This window comes from Osmerus mordax, chromosome 8 (assembly GCF_038355195.1).
Source record: "Osmerus mordax isolate fOsmMor3 chromosome 8, fOsmMor3.pri, whole genome shotgun sequence".
NCBI lineage: Eukaryota > Metazoa > Chordata > Actinopteri > Osmeriformes > Osmeridae > Osmerus > Osmerus mordax.
The window spans coordinates 5,241,280-5,266,231 of record NC_090057.1 but is presented as its reverse complement, the minus strand read 5'-3'; the positions used below and the strand labels follow the sequence as shown (position 1 = coordinate 5,266,231).

General features: G+C 45.9%; 2 protein-coding genes across 7 annotated transcripts; one reads left to right on the top strand and one right to left on the bottom strand.

The window, feature by feature from the left end:
• Window positions 1–235: 235 nt before the first annotated feature.
• fam49a (family with sequence similarity 49 member A) lies at window positions 236–20,937 on the top strand. 6 transcript variants are annotated; one of them, XM_067242027.1, is made up of 12 exons: window positions 236–349; window positions 10,861–10,911; window positions 13,961–14,040; window positions 15,238–15,359; window positions 15,521–15,626; window positions 16,255–16,391; window positions 17,049–17,126; window positions 17,373–17,489; window positions 17,642–17,721; window positions 17,900–18,026; window positions 18,493–18,563; window positions 18,747–20,937. In XM_067242027.1, the coding sequence occupies exons 3-12, from the start codon at window positions 13,968–13,970 to the stop codon at window positions 18,808–18,810; spliced, it is 975 nt and encodes a 324-aa protein (XP_067098128.1). In that variant the 5' UTR covers window positions 236–349; window positions 10,861–10,911; window positions 13,961–13,967; the 3' UTR covers window positions 18,811–20,937. The 6 variants fall into 6 exon arrangements, with proteins under 6 accessions (XP_067098128.1, XP_067098127.1, XP_067098131.1 ...); XM_067242026.1 differs by having other exon boundaries at window positions 237–332; XM_067242030.1 differs by lacking the exon at window positions 13,961–14,040 and adding an exon at window positions 13,628–13,707 and having other exon boundaries at window positions 237–332.
• A 140-nt stretch (window positions 20,938–21,077) lies between these two features.
• On the bottom strand, window positions 21,078–24,259 carry fbxo16 (F-box protein 16). Its single transcript, XM_067242296.1, has 8 exons — window positions 24,164–24,259; window positions 24,041–24,076; window positions 23,610–23,816; window positions 23,311–23,475; window positions 22,804–23,057; window positions 22,071–22,179; window positions 21,364–21,595; window positions 21,078–21,145 (listed from the first exon to the last, which is right to left on the bottom strand). Exons 1-8 carry the CDS (start codon window positions 24,257–24,259, stop codon window positions 21,078–21,080), a joined length of 1,167 nt encoding a protein of 388 aa, XP_067098397.1.
• Window positions 24,260–24,952: the final 693 nt, after the last annotated feature.

Genomic DNA, 24,952 nt, shown 5'->3' with positions numbered 1-24,952 from the left:
TGTAGCTAGGCCTATTGAAAGTTTTTTTTAGGCCTATTTATTTTTTTCAAAAGAAGAATACAGACATTACGAGAATAAAGAAAATATCAGATTGTTTGAAATTTACAGTCATGGTCAGTGTTAACCAATTACAATTAAAATTGTATAAGGGCGGGGTTTGAGGCGAGATTTTTTTCTGTGCTTTTTCTGGTGCTGGAGGGAGGGGTAGGCTAAACTGAAAAAGCGTTGTTGTTGTAGCGACCGCTGACTGTAGTGGTTGTGGAAAGTGGCGCTATCGGAGTGTTGAACCATCGGATCTCCCATTTAAAACTACGATTTGGAGCAACATACCGGTAGGCGCAAATAATCGGTGAACTTTGTGCTCTTTCTGTATATAACTGTGTGAAATTAGTGTTCAAAGTTAGCAATGCTGACGTTACTAACTCAATTTGTCGGTGCCAGGCGAGTTCACATGGGTATTTAGGACTCGCCGCAGGAAGTGTGCGCTCTAATGTTAGCTAGCTAGCTATCTTGCCTAACTAGAAGGTCTGTTCGTTTTGGGTGACTCTTGTGCGTACTGGATTAATGTCGGGCGGAGACATAATAGTGTAGGACAAGGGAAACCGGTGTCACCGCGGGACTGTGTTGCAACAGGCAATTGGTACACTATAATGAACTCTTCACTCGTGTTAACTAGCAAGGTAGCTAGCTGCAATCCGATTCAGGTCGCTGTATTATCAATGGGTTCTTTGGTTTAGCTAGACTAACAACATTCAAATTCCGTTTTCGTTCGTTGAGATGTAATTTAACGTTTCCATTGGATTTCCCTAAATTCCGATAAAAAAATTCACTGGATTTTCCTGGCGTTAGCTGACCTAGCACTAGCTATAATGCTAGCTAATTAGGGTTGGACAGTGAGTGCTGGCTATACAGTAGTCTAACGTTAGCTAATATCACATGTTAGCTAGATGGCTGTCTATATACTGTATGAGAGAGTAGTCGAAGTAAGAAAGCCTAAAAAGTCGTCCGCTGACCACAGCTACCTGTAGCATTTAGCGTAAGTAAAACGATTGCCTCCTGCACTTTCAGTTGGTCTCTTAAGGTGCTCTAGAAAGCCCATGACTGTCTGTATTGGATTGTCAACCCATGGCAGAAAGAAGTGTCACCCACTCAGCCCTCCTCAGCTGATTTGGACATCTATTTCGCATGCAGGCAATCAGTGCTTTAATGAAGGGTTTCCCAACTTGTCAAACCGACAACACAATCAAACTAGTTTCACTTCTGAGAAACGTTAGACCGCAGCAGTTGTTCCTCATTCCTCATGTACCTACTTAATTTTATGGTATAATTTCTCTCCCCTTTGGGGAAGCCAATACTACTTCTGCTGATTATATCCAGCACAACTGCTGGCAGAGACAAACAATATTAAGAACCTTAGAACTAGATATATAACTATTTGATTCAAACTTACAGAGCAGATCACAGAATGTTGGGCATCTTGAGATACTGTTGGGTTTAAAAGACTGAGACCACATTGAAAGGGGGAATTGAAGAATGAGAAAGCCAAGCATTCTGTGATATCACAAGAAGCTCTTTGGAACACTGACATGCTGGCATAACATGGCTCACCAGGTTTTGACAAACTTGTGGAGTCCATTTATGCTGAACTGAAATTCATGTACATCTTTCAAAGATTCAACTCTTCTTTCAAATTGTTAAACTCGTATTGTCCTTTCTAATGATTTTCTTTGTGTTACATAGGGAACAAATGCTAAATAGAAGTATCTTGACGTAAGTGTTGTCAGACTTTTGGAGCCGGCTGTATCTGTCAGGACAGCTACAGTCTCTGCACTGATTTACCGTTGCTCCTGATCCTTTTTTGTGAAATGGTGCCTGTTGTTTCAGACGTACACTGACAGCTGCACTCCTCAACAGTGTGTGTGTGTGCATGCATGCGTTTGGTAGGAATGCATTGGATCTTGTTGCCGCATTTCTCTAGTATTGTGTCTTAAGGCAGAAAGAGTTTGTGAAAATTGAGAATATAGAGCCTAATGTTTAACAACGTTGCGTGTTGTTTTAAGACTATGGTATATGGTTCCCCCAGATGTCCACCCTGATTCTGACTGAAGTTGACTCACAGGAGTAAGGAGCTTAAACCCTCACAAGTTTCCTCTCAGCTTATCAGAGAGACTGTTTGCCAGTGTGTTGACCATGGTCCATGGTGCATGACTGAACGAGCCGTTGAAACGGCCATTTGGACAGTGTTCACTGTGGCTCGTGGCCAGTCTTCTTGGTTAGCACCAGATTGAGCTAGCTAAAGCTTGGCTTTGTTGTGTTGTTTTGCATTCTGCCTTCCTAGCTTGCTCGTATCTTGGTCAACTTCATCTTGTTAATGGTGAAGGTGAGAGGAGGCTAAATGTTGCCGGTTGATTTGACCTCCTTGATCATGCTCACTGTGGCCACAGTTTTCACCAGTGTTGTCGCTATCCTTCCAGGATTTTCTTTTTTCAATCCATTGTTTTCAGGAAATGGGTTGTTCATTGGAACTGAGCCGGTGTGTAGTGAAATTCTATGCAAATCAGCTGACAGGAGTTCTGGTTTCACCCAGCGTTGTCTTTGTGAAATGGTTCACTGCCAGTCATGCATATAAAAAAGAAAAGGGTTAGATGTAGGAGACCACTCAAACAACATTTCTGTCCTCCTATTATTGTGATGGCAAAAGAGACAAATAAGTGTACACTTAACGAGGGACACTAGTATAGAATGAGGACACTAGTGCAGGATGTGGAAATAGTCAGTACACTGATTTTTGCAGCAGCTTCTCACACAGCATGAGAATGTAAGTCTTTCAGCCTTTTTTTTTTACATTCTTTCTTTCTCTGTGCCCACTTCCTGTTCATGTTTCACTTTTACACTCATTTCCTGTCAATATCAGTGCACAACACAGGGCTGGCGTGTGAAGGGAAAAGACACACCTAGATTACACTGTCATTCAGTAGAGGGGAGATGAGGTAGCAAGGTCTATATCCTGAGCAAATAAAATGTAACTTTGCTCCATTTATAGGCTATAGCCTAATACAGAGAAGAGATTAGAGCATAAATAGATAACCAGACTAGAGGTGTGATGTAGGCATTCTGATCACCACTGTGGTCTGTGAACGTTCTGTGCCTGGTTGGTGTCTCTCTATTCCACCATGAGCACCCAAACAAGCACTGTCAGCAAATGTTTTGGTGAAGCATATTCCAACCAGATAAAGAGTTTGTCGTAAACCTTGGATCCCCTGTCTTTCTGTTCCGCTTCTTCTGCGACTGTAGAGTTCAGGTGTGAGCTCTGTTGTTTCTGCTGAAAGGTCAGCCAGCCAGTCCTACTGTCTGGCATGCACAGGTAGGAAGCTTGGAGATATCCGCATAGCTAACCTGCAGCGTTAGGAAACGTACATTTGATACAGCTGAGCTATTAAGCCATGGAGCTATGCCTGTTTTTCTTGTTCTCCAGCTGGTGTGATCTTAACTGCAATGTTGGCTGGATGACTGACTGGCTGGGTGGCTGACTGGGTGACTGGCTGGCTGGCTGGCTGACTGTTCCCCCCTCAGCAGCATGCCCATTGTTTTCAGCAGCTGTTTGAAGAGCGTAGCCTGGCTGATTTATAATGTTTTTGTCCATGGTTACAGTATGCTTAGGCACTGGGAAAATCTGACCAAAAAAAAGAGATAATTTATCCTTTTGTGATGGGCGTGTGGAATCAGGAAGAAGCACCATGCTACACACCACTGCATGGTCAAGTGGGTGTTGAAAGAGATCTAGTGTGCAACATCTATCCACCACACTGACCCAAAATCAACTGCCCTGGGAACCATCCCCCGACAAAAAAACTACTACCGTCTTAATTTAGACCAGTGACTATTATCACAACCAAGGCAGTTTTGTAGAATAATACAGACAAAAAAACTTGTTGAATAATGAAGGGGGGAAAAACCCACTTCCTGTTTCTTAGTTCCTGTACGTGTGTTGATTTTTAATTTGCTCCAGTGATCCTTCCGTCATCCCTGTCACCACGGTGACCAGCAGGTTGATCAGGGTCTGGAGACAGACCTAACAGGAGGGTATAGCTCAGCGGCTAGAGCACCAGACTTCAGATCACAATGTCGCAAGTTCAAATCCCCCCTGTACTGTACATTGCTTTGGATCAAAGTGTCTGCTAAATGTATGTGTTTTATGAGACATTATTACCTAACACTAGAACAGCTCAGTAAGGGGTCAGGAGGTCAACAAGAACGTGGACCGAGGCAAGGACGGCTAGGGCCAGACCGGCCCGATCTGGAGATCTGAAAAGAATCTCTCAGCCTGGTTTGGTGGATCTGTGCATGTCTGTGTCTCCTTCTCACACAGACTCACAGACATGGCCCCCTTTGTATCGCCTGTGCTTTTGACATGCAGAGCTCCCAGAACAGACGTGCTATTGAGCAGGGAGAAGGAGAGACGCAGGAGGAATTCTCCGCCTGGAGTCCCACGCCATGCGTTCATAACTGGTAGTAACCAGGCGAGGACTGGGGCTCTCCTGCTCTCTGAATACCAGGCCTTTCTTTCTCTCTCACACACACATGCGCTCACACACACACATGCAGCGGGCCTGCCTCCCAGCTCCAGCTAAGTGTTCTTTATGCCCTCTGTTCACACCCCTTGTCCTCTCCTCCTCCCCTCATCCTCCGGACCTCATTGGCTGTGAGACAGGGTTTTGTAAACGGAGTCAGGACTGCGTCTAAATGAAAAATGTTCCCCTTGATCAGCCTGACACCCTTTTCCTTGTCTCACTCGTATTCACTTGACCCCTCTCTCCCTCCTCTTTTACACTCTTTCCCCCCCCCCCCCCCCCCCCATGTCTTCATCTGACCCTTCCTCTGCTCCCATGGACACCCCAGATGTGGGGACAACCACCGTGTGTGTGTGTGTGTGTGTGTGTGTGTGTGTGTGTGTGTGTGTGTGTGTGTGTGTGTGTGTGTGTGTGTGTGTGTGTGTGTGTGTGTGTGTGTGTGTGTGTGTGTGTGTGTGTGTGTGTGTGTGTGTGTGTGTGTGTGTGTGTGTGTGTGTGTGTGTGTGTGTGTGTGTGTGTGTGTGTGTGTGTGTGTGTGTGTGTGTGTGTGTGTGTGTGTGTGTGTGTGTGTGTGTGTGTGTGTGTGTGTGTGTGTGTGTGTGTGTGTGTGTGTGTGTGTGTGTGTGTGTGTGTGTGTGTGTGTGTGTGTGTGTGTGTGTGTGTGTGTGTGTGTGTGTGTGTGTGTGTGTGTGTGTGTGTGTGTGTGTGTGTGTGTGTGTGTGTGTGTGTGTGTGTGTGTGTGTGTGTGTGTGTGTGTGTGTGTGTGTGTGTGTGTGTGTGTGTGTGTGTGTGTGTGTGTGTGTGTGTGTGTGTGTGTGTGTGTGTGTGTGTGTGTGTGAGCTAAGCGTAGCAGCATGACTGGCTGGCTGAGGGGAAGTGAGGTTCGACCATGTAAGCAGCTGTGTGCAGGGTCTAGTGACGGGCTGAGGGCAGAGTGTGTGTGCGTGATACAGCAGAGGCAGTAGAAGGCTGCCATTGTGGTGGTGGGCAGTCAGTCAGGTCCCCTCCACCCAGCCCCTCACCCCCCTGGCCCGTGCCCATATAAGGGCAAAACACGTCCTGCCCTCTCGGTCTGTCTGTCTCTTTCTATTTCTTTCTCCACCCCCCCCCCCCCTTTCTTTTTATCCCTTCTCTCTCTCTCTTTCTTTCATTCTTTTTTATTTACCCCCTCCCCTCTCTCTCGTCACATTTTCTCCCAGCCCGAGGGAGTCACAGTTCTTCTAACCCAATTTCAGGCCTGTTTTTCCTCAGTCAACAGTGGAGGCCTTAAAATATTGATATCTGAGCCTGTGTAGAATGTTTCGAAACTGAAGCTTGCTTTTATATTTCGGAAACAGGATTGTCAGACTATGCCCCCAATTCAAGCCTGTGACGGTTTGCGTCATTATCAAGTTCAGCCTAGCAGGTCTTAAGTTGGATGTCTCTGTGTTATAAGCATGCTCTTGTCTAGCGTACCTACAGCAGGCACAGATGTAGCCTGGAGGCTGGGCCCAGTGTGAGGCTCCCTCAGTAGTGTTCAGGTGGTTTCTTCATTCTCTGGGTGTGTCTGTTTTTCCTGTTACACTTCCATCTGCCATCCCTGTTATCAGCACACAGATGAGATGAAGGGAGTCAGTCAGCTCAGGGAAGTGCTGGTTCCTCTGGTTGGGTTGTGGTTCCAGGTCCACGGCCGTTTGGTAATGTACGTTATTTCCTAACTGCAGTGTGGCGTGACGAGTCCAGTCGAGGGAGATTCAGAGGGGATGTTCCAGATTGACCACGCTGCGGCCAAGCTCGTACACTTGTCTAGGTGTCAGTTAGCTTCAGTGTACAGTACACAAAAAGACCAACTGGATTTTTACAGTCGAATTATTGGAGATGATTGCCGTTTAGGGTAATTATAATGTCATTTGTTTAGCAGAGGCTTTTATCCAAAGCGACAGACAGACAGGGATTTGAACCTGTAACTTTTTGATCTTCAGTCATACACTCTACCACTGAGCTATGCCTGTCCCAGAAATGAATACTGGAAAGCTGCCGGAAAAATTACATTAAGTGACCTCACCAAGTCAGCAACACCGAAGATTACCAATACGAGACGAGTAATGTGGCGCTTGATTAATTGTGAATTTCTTTCTCTAATTTCTCTTTCTAACCAGGAGGCTGGTTGTTGTTGCGATGTGCTTGGCTGATAGTTGGAAAGGAGCAGATCAACTGACAGTTGGTCTACGTTTGTGGTAGTTATAGAAGCAATGTTGGAGAAAGATGAGCAGGAAATGTATGTTTCTCTTTCTTCTCTCTGGCAAGGGTTTGTTTATCCTTTTTCCCTCCTCCGAATACTTTCCTCGACGGTGCTTTGAAAGACACGGAAATGGTTACCTGTCTGAGAGGAGCCCATCCTTTGGCAGGGAAGACAGGGAAACCGACCATAAAAATAACAGCATTTCCTGTCTGTGTATTGATTGTGTTCGGGCTCTGCAGTGTCTTCAGATGACAGTCATGGTGCGGCAGATATCTGTGAATCCTACTTCCAGCCTTCTCAAATGTAGGACACAGAATGACATCAGTCTGCTGGAAGTGGCTAGGGACATTTTGATGCAGCTAAGAGTTTCAAATTCCATATCTCAAGTTTAATCAATGAGCTGGTTGGTCAGCACAGGAAGCTTAATTTACGGTCAGGTATTGCGTAATGTTGAGGAGTAATTGGGTGTTATAACATTCTACAGGTCTAGGAGGAGAACTAACATGGAAACGGACCGTGAGTCAAGAATTATACTTATTTTTGTTATTGGCAGTGATTTAAAAAATTCTTCCTGTCTGAACATTTCTTTTTTTTGTGCCTCTAGTCCATGGCATTTGGCATGAATGTGTTTTTAATGTCTGGTCTAGCTTCAAAGAATCCAGCTTTCTGTTTTGGCAGAATAGAAATGGAATTGGTCTACACCCTGCTTCATTGGGATGAAGCTGAAATGGAAATGGTCCCAGAGATGACACGATTCCATCCATCATGCTGTTACTATGCAGAGGATTGGATAGCTTGGAGCTTTGACACACACACACACACACACACACACAGTAATGTACTCACAGGATGATGTGTGTCTTCCAGTCCATTGAACCTCCAGTGGGGCTAACCTCGTGGTGAACCCAGCAGATTGTTAGAAGCAGCTCAACAGGCAGATGTTTGGGCCTCAGGAAAAGCCTTGTTGCTAGGGCTCAGGGCTGGTGCCATTAACGGCAGAGCGCACTGTCTGACACCCAGGAATCCTGAGAGAGATGGGGGTCCTAAACACACACACACCCTTTGCGTGACCGAGCCTGTTGCCTGGAGATGTCACACTGTGGAGATCTGGTGGGGTCATGTTAATAATTTATTTGCAGTCGGCTAAATCCTGGATCCAAATACAGCTGGCATAACAGTCATGTCATAAACAATCTACTGTAAGATGCTTTCTCTCTCCTGTGAAGATGGGTCGTTGTGAGTGCAGAATGAAGATGGCGGACTGGCTGAAAGTAGCTCCTTCCTAGATCCTTTAACACAGGACTCCGTTCTGGAGTTACAATAGCAGGTGTCTGGCAGGAGAAACGGCTTCGCTGCCTCTCTCACCCCCGATTCCAAAAGCCCAGGGAGGGGGAAGACCTGCCTTTCTCAGAACGAGAGGCTTCTAGAATCTCCCTCTTCCATTCCGTTGACCACAGAGAACCCTGGGATCTGGAGTCTTTTGTGTTCGAGTGTACTTCTCTCCAGCCGGCTGCCCTGGTGCAGATTCCTCCTCTTCAGTTTAGTTTATTTAACAGGAGCCAGTGCACAGCATAGCACTGGGCCACAGTTAGCTGTATAGCAGGATGTAAACCAGGAAGAGCAGCCAGTACCCCTCAGTAACACCAAGCTGCAGACTCACCTTGACGGATCAATCAGCATTAGATTAGCACCACCATGCTGCTCTGCAGGCACGAGGACATCACTCTGAGAAAGCCGGACTGTGTGTGTGTGTCCCAGTACCAGAGTGTGTGTGTGTCTGTGACTCCAGGCTTATCTGTGTGATAGAGGGCCTGCAGATTCTATAGGCCCTGTGCTGGTGTGACCGGCTGGGGTTAAACAGTGGTGCTTGTGTTGTAGCTGGGCTCACTGGAAAATTCCACTGGATTTGGATCTTCTGAATAACATGTTTATTTTCTGAAACTCTGTCTCTTCCTGATTCCACTACCTGCTGTGTCTGTCTGTCTGTGTCTGGTCAGTCGGTGAACTAGCAGAGGGGGATAGCTAGACAGGGAGAAATGTAGCGAGAGACTGATAGAAAGGAGGTGGTTTAACTAGATTGAAGGCTACGGTTTAGCATGAAATAAAAATAAAGTTAGTTTTTAAAGAAAATGTGTGAAGATGAAGTGTCTAAGTTGATTCTCTGCCCATGGTGTGTGTGTGTGAGGAGAGAGGTGTAGTCAGCTAGGCGAGAAGACCACTCGTGTTTGACTAGGCGAGCCGTCACCATGACCATATAAGGACTCCTGCTCCTCAGCCCCTGTCGCCATGGGGCTAGTCCAGCCTTCCCTCCATCTATCCATCCACCCATCTCTCCATCCTGTTCCCTCACTGCCATGCAGGTTGACTGTAGGCGTGGGGGAGGGTGGGGAGGCAGAAGATTATTTTCAGTGACAGATGGGAGGCTAGGTGGAAGGATCTGTGACCTCCCTGTCTTTTTGTCTCTCTCCGTGTCAGACGGTCTCTGTATCTCTCTCTTTCTGTATCTCTAATAGGGACAGAGTTTTATTTGTATACAGATTGGAAAATATGACATTTGGATCAGTGGGTCAACTCTGTCTAACTAGTACCTTTTATGAGTCTGAAGCTTTTACACAGAGTAAGGTGTGTGTTTGTGTGGCCCAACAGAATTTGTATTGTATGTGTTTGTACTTTCCTTGTGTGTAGTCTTGACGACATCAGGTTTACTGCTCTGCTGAGAACGTGTTTTAGACTTTAGTTAAGTTGGGTTGCTGCTATTCAGGGCAAAGTGCGAAGTTTCCTACGTTTTGTAACATCTTTGGTCTCAAAGAATGTTCATAGTGTTTTAGCGCGTTCTGTGTTTCGGTGTGGATTAGAACGTTTCCATTTTCTCACTGGTCCTGTGAGTTAGGCGTAGTGTAGGCAGATGGAAAGATGCTGGTGTATGTGGGTGGTTAATATTGTCTCCCTTTTAGGCCTAGCAGGCCAGCTAGTCCTCAAGGTTTCAGTTGGCAGTTGGTGTGGAGGTAAACAGCCTAGGAATGCTGCCTGCTCATCTAGGGTGATCAAATTATAACGGCTATCCGTGCTGATGCAGGCGTCAGCGTAACGTCACGGCTTTGGCAGAGCCCTGTCTGTGATACGTTTAGTCTACAGTACATGGGTCTAGCTAGCGCTACATGGCCCTAAAACTGTAGTAATGGGTCTAGCTAGCGCTACATGGCCCTAACACTGTAGTACATGGGTCTAGCTAGCGTTATTCTACATGGGGCTGGCAAGCGTTATTCAATGTGAGGCTGGCTAGCACTATTCCACATGGGGAGCTTGCTGGCGCTAATTAGGGCTAGCAAGCACCACAGGGGCTAAACGAGGCTAGTGCCATGCCTAATGCCGGGTACACTGGCACAGTTGACCTGGCTCCGTATCTGGATCCATAACTGACTGCTTCAGTCGGGTTGGGCAATGTCTTTCTACTGGCTAGTTTTCCCCAGCCAAGTTTCCGCCTTCTCCCTGCCTACTCCCTCCTGCTATCCCTTCCTCTAGTCATTCAATCCTTCCCATTTGGGATGTGATGAAGACTGGTGACTATTCCTCGTATCCAGCAGCAGTCACGACGAGCGTTTAGGTTGTTAGCGACTAGACAGTAGCATCTGTCGTAATCAATATTTAATACACCTGTTACCTTGCGGACAGCTGTGAAATAGGACGGTGTTTAGATATAGGTGGTCACGGACTACGTTGGTCACGGACTACGTTAGCCTGCTGTCTCTGCCCCTCTTTCATAGCCTGCTGTCTCTGCCCCTCTTTCATAATTCAAGTGTGTTTAACACAGGGCAAAACGGGACGTAGCTAAGACAGACATTTATTGTATGTTGTACTGGAAAGCAAGGTAGCACAAGCATGCTAACATTAACCCTTTGACGCGTACGTAACCGAAACGGACTACCAGCACGACAGCTGGGCAAAAACTATATGTGGGATGCGATTGGCCAATATGGTATATTACTCATATGTTTTCTTAGATTTTTACCATTAAGTTGTGTTCTGGGTGGTTCTAACAAGGATGCTCCTCTCACTTGTGTGTTTCAGAAGGAGGAAGTGGATGATATAGAAGCCAGCCTGGGTCCTCCTCCAGAGAAGGTACTTTCACCTCCCCTCCCCCCACACACATGCAGACTGTTCTCACACACACACACACACACACACACACACACACACACACACACACACACACACACTGTACACTCACTCACACACACTATAAACTCACACACAACCACACACTTACAAACTCATACCATACACACTCACTCATATACACTCACACATAACCACCATGTATTTATTTGATGATGCAAGTGGACCAGGTGCATGCCACAAGCCTGTGGTGAGAGTAATTATATGGTTCTACAAGCTCCAAGATTAGCTTGCTCTTGTTCTGTCAAGCCTCAGACTCTGCCCCCAGAGCTGTAGTAATAAACAAGAAGAAATATCACAGGATCTCGTCTTGTCAGCTACCGTCATGCCTAGAAAATGTACCTCACAGTTTTATCTAAAGCAACATGAGGATGAGGAGGATTCGAACCTGCGAGCTCTGGATCTGCTATCAAATCCTCTGACCACTGACCAGCCCATCACAGTTATCAGACCAGTGTTTCCTGGAGCAGTTGGACCTGTCTGTTTTAGCTCGTATTCTGATACTAGATATTCAGATACTAGATATTCTGATCCTAGATACAACACTCATCGGTCTGAGCTGTTAGTTTGCTGTTGTCTCCCCAGCAGAGGTTGTTTCTCACAAAGGGAGGAAAGCTCGCCAGCACTCTGCCCTCTTGGACTTTTTAATTGCCCCTAGCAAGCCTTAATTACCCTCCACAAAGCCCTGTGATTAGGGCTGGTTTGCTCACACAGGCATTGTGACGTTGAGAGACAGGAAGCGGTCTTTATTCACAGAGGTGAAGGAAGGCCATGCCATAGTGGAGAACTCCACACAATGTTGTCAGCCATGTTGCTTCAAATCAACACAGACGGCAGATAAACTAAGAGGAAGGTTCTTTATTGAGACTGACGGTTGACAAGATGTCCCTAAAAACCATGGATCCCTTGACTGATGAGTTGTACCATGAAGTTCTGAGCCTCTTTCGCCAATGACAATTTTTATTTCTGTCCCCGATATGGAGCTGACTATATCAAAGACTAAAAACTATCAAGAGTGCCTTTATCCGAGTACGTCAGTTGGAGAGCTCCAGTCATGTCAATCATCTGGAGTGAGAACTGATCTCTCATTGTGAAAGTGGAGCTAAGCGGGCTTGTGTGAGTTCCCCTCACGTGTTAACTTCCCTGAAACAGAGGAGGAAGGTGCTGTCTCTTAACGGGAGAGGCCTGGTCTCCTGTGACAACATAGTGAGAAGAGACCTGCTAGGCTCTCAAACCAGCAACCACAGGCTTGATGAAGCCATCGAGCACAACGCCGCTAATGGACCTCAGTTAATAGCAGCAGTGCTTTCACTGAACCCACACGACCACAGCGGCTCCTCCTGCAGACCCGTGCGGGGGGGGGGGGGGGGGGGGGGGGGGGGGGGCTGTTTGTTTGGACTGGAGGGCGTCCCGGAGAGGAGAGAAAGGGAGAGAGGGTTGTTGTTGTTTCATTTCCGTGTGCGCTTGGTGAGGGGACAGGAAGCGGGAGCCTGTGGATCTGCTGCATGCTGTACTTGTGACCTTGCCGGAGCAGAGCGGGACCCGCACAAACGCTGGGGTGTTACGCCTCCCCTCTTCTCTTTTTCTCCCACTGTCTCTCTCCCTCTCCCCTGGATGTCCATCTTTGTCTCTTCTCCTGCTGGCTGTGTTGACCTATAGACAGCAATGGGGGATGCTGTAAGTTTTAAAGCAAATGGCAGATTGAGTGTCTGGTTAAATTTGGGTTAGATCTGCAGAAGCATGTGGTTCAACATCGCCCCCTAGTGTCCAATCTGCAAAAGTAACTACCCAGTAAAAAAGCTCTAATCAATTACTCTCCCAGTTTCAACAATTTGAGTAATTGTCATCCATAATGCTTCCATCCATAGCCATTCATGTTAACCTGGGACTAAATGTCCACAAGGTTTTACAATCACGTCTTGTTTTAAGATCATGGCTGGGGGGGGGGGGGGTTTAAACCCCCCAGGGAACCCCCCTACATGGTGTCTCCAGATGTGTTGGGCCAGAGGCTGATCTGTAGTACCAACCCCATGACCCCTCTCTCCTCCACCTAATCATTCTCCCCGGCATGCGTGCGGTGAAGAGCCCAGATGAGCTGTAATCGGAAGGTACAGAGACCAGCCTCCTGAATGGTGCCCTGGGGGAGACGCAGAGAAACATGGCTGTTTCAGCCTTCACATGAGCACCGCCCGCTCCCTCCAATTAAACGTTAAATATTGCAATTATCTTAAGTGGCGTTTAAGATGCGAGTAGCCATTTTGTGAGTTTAATGAGAGGGAGGGGGACTTCAGAAGTGTTGACCAACAGGAGGCATGGGATCACACACGTCGACATGTGCACTGCAAGCCGGCCCTGCAAGCCTGCAAGTGGTGGGCCAAGCCACCTTTTCATGTTGTGAGTGTTACGAAAGCGAACGGAATCCATCGTTGGGTGAACCACCTCTGCTGGAGAGGTGCCTGTTGCTGGTTGTCAATGCTGCATGAACTGCATTGTGATTGTGACGTTTTTCCTGTGCGTGTTTTAAAACATTTGTGTTATAATCAATGTTATAATCGATATCTGCTACAGATGGTAGCAGATATCGAATGACATTACAAAGATCTTTTGAGATGTCGAATGTGCTGCTTGATGTTGTGTTTCTCATCATATTTCACACCAGGTTTGCTGGGATGGGTAATCTGCTAAAAGTCCTAACAAGGGAAATTGAAAACTATCCTCACTTTTTCCTGGACTTTGAAAGTAAGTCTGAAGGACGAGGGGTTGGAGGGGACAGCAGGTGAAATGTGTAACTGCTTAACCCTTTCCTCCCCAGACTGACAAAGACTGACAGCAGGGTCGTCATCTGGTGCGCTGCTCCTACAGAAGCTCTCTCTCTCTGTTCTCTCTTCCTCGTTCTGTCTCTTCCTAGATGTCGTACTGCCTCTGATAACGTCTAATGTCGCTAACACACCACGCACCTCTCCTTTTCTCCTTCTGCTTCTCTCTCTTCCAGAAACCAAATGGGGAATCTGTTAAAGGTGCTCACTTGCACTGAGCTTGAGCAGGGGCCAAACTTTTTCCTTGACTTTGAAAGTGAGCAGAGCTTTTGCCTGGCCTGCGTTTCTCTTGCCTCCCCTCCCTCCCTCCCTCCCTCCCTCCCGCCCGCCCTCCCTCCCTCCCTCCCTCCCAGGACTCAGAGTCCAGGTCACTTCAGGCAGTCAGTCCAGGAAGTGAATCTAAAATGCACCTTCTGATCATAGTCCCATGAATTTTGCTCACGTGGATTTTGATGTAAGAATCGAACGGGTGCCAAATTCGTTTCCTGAGTTGACTGCATTGAAATAAGAACCTTGCTTGACTAACCCACCTGCATGCATCAACACTTCAACCAGAACTTGCTGCTTGAGTTTGTCTAACTAACCCATTCTCCTACAATGTGGTGTGCTGCATGTGATTCTTCTACTATCTTAACTTGACTGATTTCAGTATGTGACAACAAAATATTTAGCTGGCTCTTTGTATCTCTGTTGTCTTAGAGATATCTCAAATGTACAGTGTATTTCCATTGTCTTGCTTTTTGCGTGCTGCCATCCTTTTACGTCATGTTTAATCATTATTCACTAATTATAGTCTTATGTAGTACTAACTTGGTTATAGTAGCCATGACTGTGTTTTGTCACTACAGACTATAGAAAAATGTCTGATGGTGCATGCAAACAGTTTTTTGTACAAAGTACTCACAAGCCAGTCTATATCTTCATTCTTACCTTGTCATGCATCGTTATCTTACACATATTATAGAAACAGCAGATGATAATAACATAACAAATGTTTCTCTTTGGCCTTTTGAACGCTCACAATGAGTCTACAACACACACACACACTGCCCCCAGAGTTGTGACATTTTAGCTCCTTATGTTGTTGCAAGGCCAAAATTGCTGTTCGTCTCTAAGATGACATGATACAGATGAAGTCTACAAAGTGTAACAGTCCTGATGCGTGCTCCATAGCAGGCCTCTATAAAACCGGCCCGTTTATTTGGGTTTAGGTTTCTGTCCAGTAAGACATGAATGTTTCCAATAGAATTGATGTTTCTGTCTCATGCATGTTTCCCGAAAGTGGCCCTCATTGTTCTAAACACGCGTCATCATCGCTGAGTCAGTCAAGTATCGTTCACTTCTGTGTTGTTTCATCTTTTCATGTCTTCCGACTGCTACCAAGACTTACCCTTGTGTGTGTGTGTGTCTGTGTTTGTGTACGTGTCTGCCTGTGTGTGTGTGTCTGCCTCAGATGCACAGCCGACAGACAGTGAGCGGGAGGTGTGGAACCAGGTGAACTCTGTCCTCCAGGACTCTGAGAGCATCCTGTCAGGCCTGCAGGCCTACAAGGGAGCCGGCCAGGAGATCAGAGATGTACGCAGCGTTTACTCTGACACCTCCTTCACCCAGCACTTGGTTTCATCCACAAACGCATAGTAGAAATAGCAAAGCATAGTCACTAATCTGTGTGTGTGTGTGTATACACGTAAATATAAAATGACATGTATGGTGTGGGTCCGTGTGTGTGTCCGCAGGCCATCCAGAACCCTAGTGACATGGTTCTACAGGAGAGGGCATGGAACGCCGTCTGCCCCTTAGTCATCCGCCTCAAGAAGTTCTACGGCTTCTCTCTCAGGCTAGGTACCCAGACACAGAACGTTCTGGATGCTCTCAGCTTCCAATCTGCTCCCTTGTTTTTTTTTTTTTTATATAATTTGTTTTGTGGAGAGTGGAGGTCAGGTTAGGAACCAAAAATATGTTGATTGGATGTTTCAAAATCCCTGAGACACTCCTCAAGGCCATCAACAAGCCACCAGACCAACACGTGAATGAGCACTGTTGTATTGTACTGCATCCTGGTTGTTGGCCCTGGTATGGCAGCATTAAAATATGACTATATAGCCAGTCAACACCTCCCCCTTAGAGATGACTCAGGAGCACAGAGCACAGCAAAGATGCTGTATTAAATAAATGTACTCTAGGAAGCCAGGTATAGCTCTAACATGTATCATTACTGTATGCTCTTAAATGTACGTAAACAGATTAGGTTATTCTCAGTTTGGGTTATTCTCAGTTGGAAGGTGAATTAATATTCAGTTTTATTCCATTTATATTATTTATTCATATATTGTTGATATTAGTGGCTCATATGATTATAGGTTTAGAGAGGCCACTAGGAAACTGCTGAGAGGGGCGGAACCAAAGCCTCCTAATGCACCTGTGCTTGTCACACGTCAAACATACGTGCTGTGTGTGTGTGTGTCTCCAGAGAAGGCCCTGCAGAGCCTGCTGGAGTGTCTGACGTGCCCCCCCGCCTCCCCCACGCAGCACCTGGAGAGGGAGCAGGCACTGGCCAAGCAGTTTGCAGAGATCCTGCACTTCACGCTGCGCTTTGACGAAGTCAAGGTCTGGACGCCTGGCCGCTAGGCCCTGCTTGGCTGCTCGACATCAGACGCTCACGCTCACACTCACGCTCTCTACACATGTACACGCGCACACCAGACCATCTGATCTGACCCTTCCTCTTTGCTGTGTGTGTGTGTGTGTGTGTGTGTGTGTGTGTGTGTGTGTGTGTGTGTGTGTGTGTGTGTGTGTGTGTGTGTGTGTGTGTGTGTGTGTGTGTGTGTGTGTGTGTGTGTGTGTGTGTGTGTGTGTGTGTGTGTGTGTGTGTGTGTGTGTGTGTGTGTGTGTGTGTGTGTGTGTGTGTGTGTGTGTGTGTGTGTGTGTGTGTGTGTGTGTGTGTGTGTGTGTGTGTGTGTGTGTGTGTGTGTGTGTGTGTGTGTGTGTGTGTGTGTGTGTGTGTGTGTGTGTGTGTGTGTGTGTGTGTGTGTGTGTGTGTGTGTGTGTGTGTGTGTGTGTGTGTGTGTGTGTGTGTGTGTGTGTGTGTGTGTGTGTGTGTGTGTGTGTGTGTGTGTGTGTGTGTGTGTGTGTGTGTGTGTGTGTGTGTGTGTGTGTGTGTGTGTGTGTGTGTGTGTGTGTGTGTGTGTGTGTGTGGTTTTATAGTTGTATATAAATCTTGCATGGATATGTCCCAATGAGTAACGACTTTCTGATTTCCTGCAGATGCGAATCCCTGCCATCCAGAATGACTTCAGCTACTACAGACGAACCATCAGCAGGAACAGGATCAACAACATGAACGTGAGTCTCTTTTTAGAAACTTCATCTAAGAACAGGACTAACTACATCCCAAATACAGTGTGAAGGACAAGACATGTCAGTTGAAACTTGTTTGCATATTTCCCAGAAGGAAACTTCTTGTGGACACCAACCACAAGGCTATCTATGACAACAATATCTTGACAACATATCAACCACTTGCGCGTCCACTCCCATAAGCCGTGTGCTACTTTGTCCTTATCGCTGTCGTCTTTGTTCTGTTTTCAGTTGGATATTGAGAGCGAGGTGAATAATGAGATGGCCAACAGAATGTCTCTGTTCTACGCTGAGGCCACGCCCATGCTGAAAACCCTGAGCACCGCAACCACAAACTTTGTTTCCGAGGTAACGGAGGAATTACTCTTTACATTTATAAGACATCCATGGTCACTTGTTTTCATAATATGAATCCTAATATTTGGTCTGATGTATGAAATGGGATGTAAATGAGGATGATCAGTGAGGGTAATGATGTTGTGTGTGGCCCCGCCCCCCAGAATAAGACCCTCCCACTGGAGAACACCACAGACTGTCTCAGCACCATGGCCAGCGTCTGCAAGGTCATGCTGGAGACACCGTGAGTTCACTGAGCACTCACTGCATTTACTCAGCTCATGCGCACCCACACACACTCCCTTTTCTGTCACCACTCACACTCGCTACACTCGACACACACACAGGCACACTCACTCGTATTCTCTGTTCTAACCATCCCCCACACACACACAGTCCAACATCTGAGTTTCCCCCCCCAGTGACTACACCAGCAGGTTCAACAGCGAGGACACTTTGCTGTTCTGTATGAGAGTGATGGTGGGTGTCATCATCCTCTACGACCACGTTCATCCCAACGGAGCCTTCAACAAGTCCTCCAAGATTGATGTAAGACACTCACTCATACAATCACATGTAGACACTTTCACACACACACATGCACAGACACAATCAAACGCAGACACGCATACAAACGTACACACTCATATAAACACACACAGATACAATCACATGTAGACACATATGCATGCTACTAACCCTACACACATATAAAAACACATGTATATGTACAAACACATTTACATTTAGTCATTTAGCAGACGCTCTTATCCAGAGCGACTTACAGTAAGTACAGGGACATTCCCCTGAGGCAAGTAGGGTGAAGTGCCTTGCCCAAGGACACAACGTCAGTTGGCATGACCGGGAATCGAACTGGCAACCTTCGGATTACTAGCCCGATTCCCTCACCGCTCAGCCACCTGGCTCCCTACACACATTAACACACAGTTATCTCAAGGACTTGATTCTGCTCAGTAGACGCTTCTGACACCTTGGTGTGTGTGTGTCCTCTCAGATGAAAGGATGCATAAAGGTCCTGAAAGATCAGCCAGCGGACAATGTGGAAGGTCTCCTCAATGCCCTCAAGTAGGTCCACCATCTGCCCTCCAAAGGACACACACATCTCCAACCAAGACAAGATGTATTCAGTTACTGTTTACTATTTCAATATCATGTCCTAGAAACGGTATTGTTCGGAAACCTCCGAATTTGAATCCCCTGCTTTGACTGTTTTTATTCATTATTAAACGGTCTTTGTTGTTCTTTCAGGTTCACCACAAAACACCTGAACGATGAGTCCACTCCGAAAAACATCCGAACGATGCTTCAGTAACGTTTCTTTTATATATAAATATATGAAGAGGATCAATGTCCTGACCTCAAAAGATGTATATGTTTACATAATTTAAAGACTTGATGTTAATACTTGTGTGTATTTACATAGTCATTCCCTCCAAGTTACTGAAACATATAGAACATGTACCTTTCCCTTATGACAAACGCATGGCCTAGGCCTACGCTATTCCCTGTTCAAGCACAGACTCTAGATACCTTTCAGCCTTACAGACGAGGCAGGCAAGCTGCACTTGTAGAAACTTTGTCTCTGTGAGGAGGGGAGTAGGAGTGGACCAGGCCTGCTCATCAAGGGTTCTATATGAGCAGGAATATGCACACTTGATTTGTCTCACCTGGTTTACTGGATGTAGGTGGGTTTCACACAGTTTAAATGTTCCACTAGCTCAAATTTCTAACGACCCCCCCCCCCCCCCCGTCCATGTAGTGCACCCAGGAAGGTAAATCAAGTGTACACATTTTTGGTGGGAAAAAGGTTTAATGGTTATGTTGGTGACGTTCAGATGAAGTGTGCTTGGTGATGTCAGGACTAGTTGTGCTTGTTTTGGGATCACAGTGGAAAAGGGCAGTACGCACCACAAGAGATGAACGAATCAACCAAATTATGTTTTTATTCACAATGGAATGGCAGAAAGTGGGATGATAAATGTCTTTGTTTTTCATGTGTGCGGTGTGTTTTATCCATTGTTTGTGTGGCTGTTTGTACCTAACATAAATCCAATGGCTCCACAAAAAGCAGCTTTAATTATGAATAAAATAAATGATGTCAAGTATTTTTTAAGTAAAACAAGGGCAAAAAACATTTCTTCACCACTTAGATTTCTGCTCAGGTATTCAGGTGGAGGTGAGGAGTTTAAAGTTCTTGTCATTTTCGTAGTTCTCCAGTCTCCTTAGCCTCCTGGTACCTCCACCTCTGCCTTCAATACAGGAAACTGATCTGCTCTGAAAAGCAGTGACAGTTTTCCCACGTCACACAAGTGCCAATTTGGAAGATGAAAGCTGGTTCCCCCTTCTATTTCTACTTACTACTGTTGTGTCACTTATTGTGGGTTTTGAAGAATGACACACTGAGGCCAGGCCCAGTACTAAATTGGTCCGTCTTGGATTTTAAGTTTGGTTAAAAATATCCCTTTTCAGACTTCTGTTGAATCTATGTGCATCAGTTTCTGCCTTAGAGACCTCTCTCACGTACTCACACACTCATATTTACACACGTGTCATTGTTGCTTTTCAATGAAAATAGACCAAAGGGGCATTATAAGAATATCTAAGCTTGTATCCTGCATACAGTAGCATGCCAGTGTGTGGGCATCAAGAAGTTGAATGGAACAAAGGACAAAGCTTGGTGAGCTGACTAACACTGTCAGACAATCGCTTGTTATTAATGTATTTTGTTCAAGGATAAAGTACATAAGAGCCTAGTACACCTAGTAAAGTCATCTTTTCATTTCATCTTTTCAACATTCTTCAAGCCAACATTATAGAGAGTTGTCGAAACAAACATTTCAGCCAGGCTTCAAACCAATTAAAAGCCATAAACTTGTACACATTTCTGCCTCTCAGTACCTCTATTTTAACCACTTAACACCAAATCTAATAGAAAAAGAACAATATCAGATATCCAATGTTAATTGTAACTTGTCAATTGTGAAGTGTTTTATATATATTTTTGATCATTTTTGGTATTCCATAATATATGATGGTAAGTTTGAGCCATACTTTTTGGGTGTTTGATGCAAATTTCTAGATGCAATGAATGAATACTGTACGTAAGCTACACATTCAGAAATGTAGAGCTAAATGTACGTATGATATTGATACTGTATCTCAAGATGCCTGAGTATGTTATAAAAGCCTTTTATCTTTTTTACTTCTGTCTATCAAAGTGAAACTTAGTTCTGCCTGAAATATGCTACTGTGTTGTATGCAAGCTGTGTTAAATATTTGGATTTGTTTATAACTGACAATGCCATTTGTTTCATCGTTTGAGAAGCTGATTCAATGTTAATAATTGCTTTTCGCTTCATATCGCATATGGAACGGATGTGTGGATTGAAAATAAAACTGGTACAGTTCTTGAACTCTAATTAAATGCCCATGATCTGTTTCTGGAAAGAATTATTACTCATGGGTGAGAGGATTAAGGAGTGAGCTATGTTCTTCTGTTCTCCCTCGGTCTAGTAGCACTGCTAACGACATCGTCTGACTGCTGCAGTACTCTAGTGCTCCTCCAGGGGGAGCCAAGCTTCACTCCTCATCAGAGTCCTGATTGTGAACAGGTACCTTCCATGGCTGGCTCTCAAATAGAGGTGTAGCTGAAGCAGAAATACAAAATATGGAAGCAAATCAGTGACATAATGGTATGAATTTTAAAAGTCCTTGAATACTTGATATTGACATTTAAACACCACTAAATTTGTTGATTTCACCTCTTTAAAATTTAAATATGAATTTATTTAAACGTAAAAAAAAAAAAACGGATGTATTCTAAACTGTAAAATTCAGATGGGGGAGAGGGGGGGGGGGGTCTTACTGGGCGCGCTCCTCTGCGTCCGCTGTGACACCCTCAAGGCGTCGCGGCTTAGTGTGGGCACCGCTAGCCTCACCGGCCCCGGGCGTATTCCGGCATTCCAGTGGGCCGACCTCGACAGGCTCTTAGTGGTGTCCTTGGAGTCGGGGTAGTCCGGGTTGTGACTGGCCCAGGGGGGGCGCTTCTGGTGTGGGCACGGTCTGGACCCCGAGCCCAGGTCCAGAGATAGGAACATCTGGGGGATGGAAAAGAAGCAGGTGTTTATGTTGCCTACACAGTCTGGCTACCTGTATTTTTCTACGTGAATTATATTAGTAATGTATTCATTACTAATTACATTCATTAACGTCAACATGATAAGGTATGAGCATATAGGCCTAATCTCTGTGTTGTTTTCCATTTGAACTCGAATGCACAGCATACAACCAGTGATGAAATGTAAGGTCATGGTGTTTCTCTAGACAGGAAGCATTTAAAAACATTATTCAATGTCACTGTGTCCTCTGCCTCCCCCACCCACCCCCCTTGCACCGTCAGCATCCAGCCAGCCCCCACACTCGCTGGGTAGGAGGGCATTAGCATGAATCTCCATGTAAATCGTGCTCCATTATTCATGCCGCCTGCTGGTTGTTTGGTCTCAGGAGATCTCTGCAGACTCCGCATTTGGATCAGCCGGATGGTCAGGTTCTAACGAAGGAAAAATAACCTACCAATGACTTTGCTTTGCGTAGTTTATAATTGGCGGCAGACAGCGGTTTCTGGCTGGCGGTGTCTGGCTGTGCCTTGATTGGGGGGTTGACGCCTCGGCTTGTTGTTCGTCTGAAGATAAATAGTTGTTGTAGTCAGTAGGTTAAGGAGCTCGGTAATGGTTGACATGGTTCAAATGATGAGTAATTGTGTGAATCAATCGTGGGTATTTATTTCACAACATATGGTGAAATCCTTATTTTCATTGAGATCAATAGATTGCCCTCTAGGTGTGGGTTCAACATATGCATTGTTGCCTAATGTGTACATTACATTACATTTATTCATTTAGCAGACGCTCTTGTCCAGAGCGACTTACAGTAAGCACAGGGACATTCCCCCGAGGCAAGTAGGGTGAAGTGCCTTGCCCAAGGACACAACGTCATTTGGCACGGCCGGGAATCGAACCAACAACCTTCTGATTAATAGCCCAACTCCCTAACCGCTCAGCCATCTGACCCCCACAATAGTGTGTACGAAACACACTGTTTCCTTGTGTCTGTTGTGTGAATAGGTTAAATTAACAAAAGTTAAGTCAAGGACCGCTAAAAGACGAGCAAGATGAACATCTTATTTTTGTCTTTCTAATCTTATGGTGCTTTTCCACTGCATGATAGCCATAACCATGCAGTGGAAAATCGGCACAAGTTGCACTCTAGATCACACAGAGAGGTTTAGAGACAGGCAAGGACGTACACTTGGTGGGACTGTTCTATGGGGTCAAGGTTAGCCAGATAGTTGAAACGCAGGGTGTCTTTGGGATGTCTGTCGGAGTCCCGCCACGGGGGTAGTTCAGTGGGCTGTGTCCCTGAGCTCCTCCCAGTGCTGCCCCTGGCTCTCTGGATGGAAGACGCCAAGTAAACCCCTCGAAGAGCACCATCTGATGGCTCCTTCTCCACCCTGCTGATAGCTGTCACCTCCGGGACCACAAACTCCTGCTGTGTGTGAGTCTGAGCACGCGCGTACACACATACACACACACACACATACACACATACATACACACACACACACACACACACACACACTAGTAGTTGCACTGTAGTTATTATTGTTCTACTGAGATGTGATTTTGCACGGACTGAAACACAGAACTTCCCACTTCTGATTCTCCTTTTTCTGCTGTACTTTCGATGAGCTCTATTTAAATGAGGCTTTGGATAAAAGCGTCCGATAAATGAGTTCTAATGTAAACTTCCGTACCTTGGGCCTGCTGGCGTGGAGCTCTTTGACTGTCTCTAGGTAGTGTCTCTTCCACACACCCTGCTCGTAGGGGCTGGGGGAGAAGCTGATGTACCAGCCCAGCCTCAGACACTTGGGCATCCACAGCTGGTCTAGGTCCACTATCCCTCTCCAATGCCAACTCACCTGCACACACACACAACAGATGAAAATGTAGTTGTTTGATTTACATCTGTAGTTGGATCTCATTCAAACTCAGGCGCTGGTCACAGGCCTGCCCTTACCTGAGTGTGTAAGTATGTGTGTTTGTCTGCCCCTACCTGAGTGCATCTACAGAGGCTTCGTGGATCCAGGAAGGAGAAGATGTAGAGAGACAGAACTCTGGGCAGGACGGAGGTGAAGTCCACCGCCTCCTCCGCTACCTGGAGGCTCAGACTCTGGCGCAGGAACCTTAACTGGACCACAGTACACCTGGAGAAGAAGTCCTGCAGGACGGCCTTCCTCTGGCCATCAGTCCACTTGTCAAACTGAGACAGACAACAGTAAGATCTTTCAGATATTGGATATAGATATTTGCAAGGTGATTGGACACCCAGCAGCAGAGTACAGTAGCAGTACAAGCATTCTGAAAAGACCGGCGCTGTCTGATTTGAAATGGGTGTTGTTGGTTGAGATGTGGATGTTCGGTTTGCTACATTCATTACCTTGTCGGCAGATTGTCTTGCATACATTTCTGGTGGTAGTCACTTACCCACTTTCTCAACAAGTTTCTCCTCTCTTCAAACACCTGCATGAAGTACAGTCACAGCTAAGCATATTTTAACGTGCATAATGCAAAATATCAGACTGGATTGATGCGACTGAGAATGTTTACGTTATTGTTGGACAGTTGGTGGTTCAGTGGGGTCCAGGTGCTCATCTTGGTCTGCATCTTGGCACAGTTCAGTGTGCTCCTGGGTGCGAAGGGCATCTTTGTGCTCAGCAGGCTCACTGGCAACAGATGGGGAAATCTGGCGGATGAATAACACGCTACAACGCAAGCACTCTTCACTGAACAAGCTGTGCACAACTTTGAAGTCGAGGACAGCAGCTACTGACAGGTCCTTCCTTAATATACATTATTTGTTCTTCTCCGATCCATGTCATAAGATTTGCCCTGACTGTAACATGAAGTTAATGGGAAAACTGTTACAATCATACGACCTCGTTCAATAGGCACAGTCTTTGCCAGCTATTGTTGCCAGTAAATGTTCTGTATAGCGTCTTAGTTTACCAGTTTCCATAGAAATGGGTGCACCCTGGCGCGCTCCTCCCACCGTCGGTCCTCCCCTCCCCCTCGGCACTCTGTCACAGGTCTACATCGGTCTTAACGTCGACATGGGCGAAGTCAACGCCGTTTGTCGCACAAGGGTGGCGCTACCGGTCCCTCTGTACAGCATTTGCCTCTTCCTCATTCTCCAAGAGCTAGGAACTGTGTCTGCAGTTTGTGTTTACATCTTACAAGCAAAGCAACACAATGGTTGTCATAAGTTAAACGACAGTAGGCTACCTACTTTGTAATACTAATTAAAATGCATATGCGTTGTAAAACATTTGCTCGAATTAACATAAATATAGCTATGGCAAAGTAAAATAGCAGACGTTTAGAAAACGGTAGCACTAT

Coding starts and splice junctions, on each gene's coding strand:
- fam49a (XM_067242027.1), top strand. CDS start 13,968: ATGGGGAATCTGTTAAAGGTGCTCACTTGCACTGAGCTTGAGCAGGGG. Junction 18,027..18,492: donor ACAAGTCCTCCAAGATTGAT/GTAAGACACTCA, acceptor GTGTCCTCTCAG/ATGAAAGGATGCATAAAGGT. Junction 18,564..18,746: donor GGTCTCCTCAATGCCCTCAA/GTAGGTCCACCA, acceptor TTGTTCTTTCAG/GTTCACCACAAAACACCTGA.
- fbxo16 (XM_067242296.1), bottom strand. CDS start 24,259: ATGCCCTTCGCACCCAGGAGCACACTGAACTGTGCCAAGATGCAGACC. Junction 21,596..22,070: donor TACGCAAAGCAAAGTCATTG/GTAGGTTATTTT, acceptor TCCATCCCCCAG/ATGTTCCTATCTCTGGACCT. Junction 21,146..21,363: donor GACGCAGAGGAGCGCGCCCA/GTAAGACCCCCC, acceptor TTTCTGCTTCAG/CTACACCTCTATTTGAGAGC.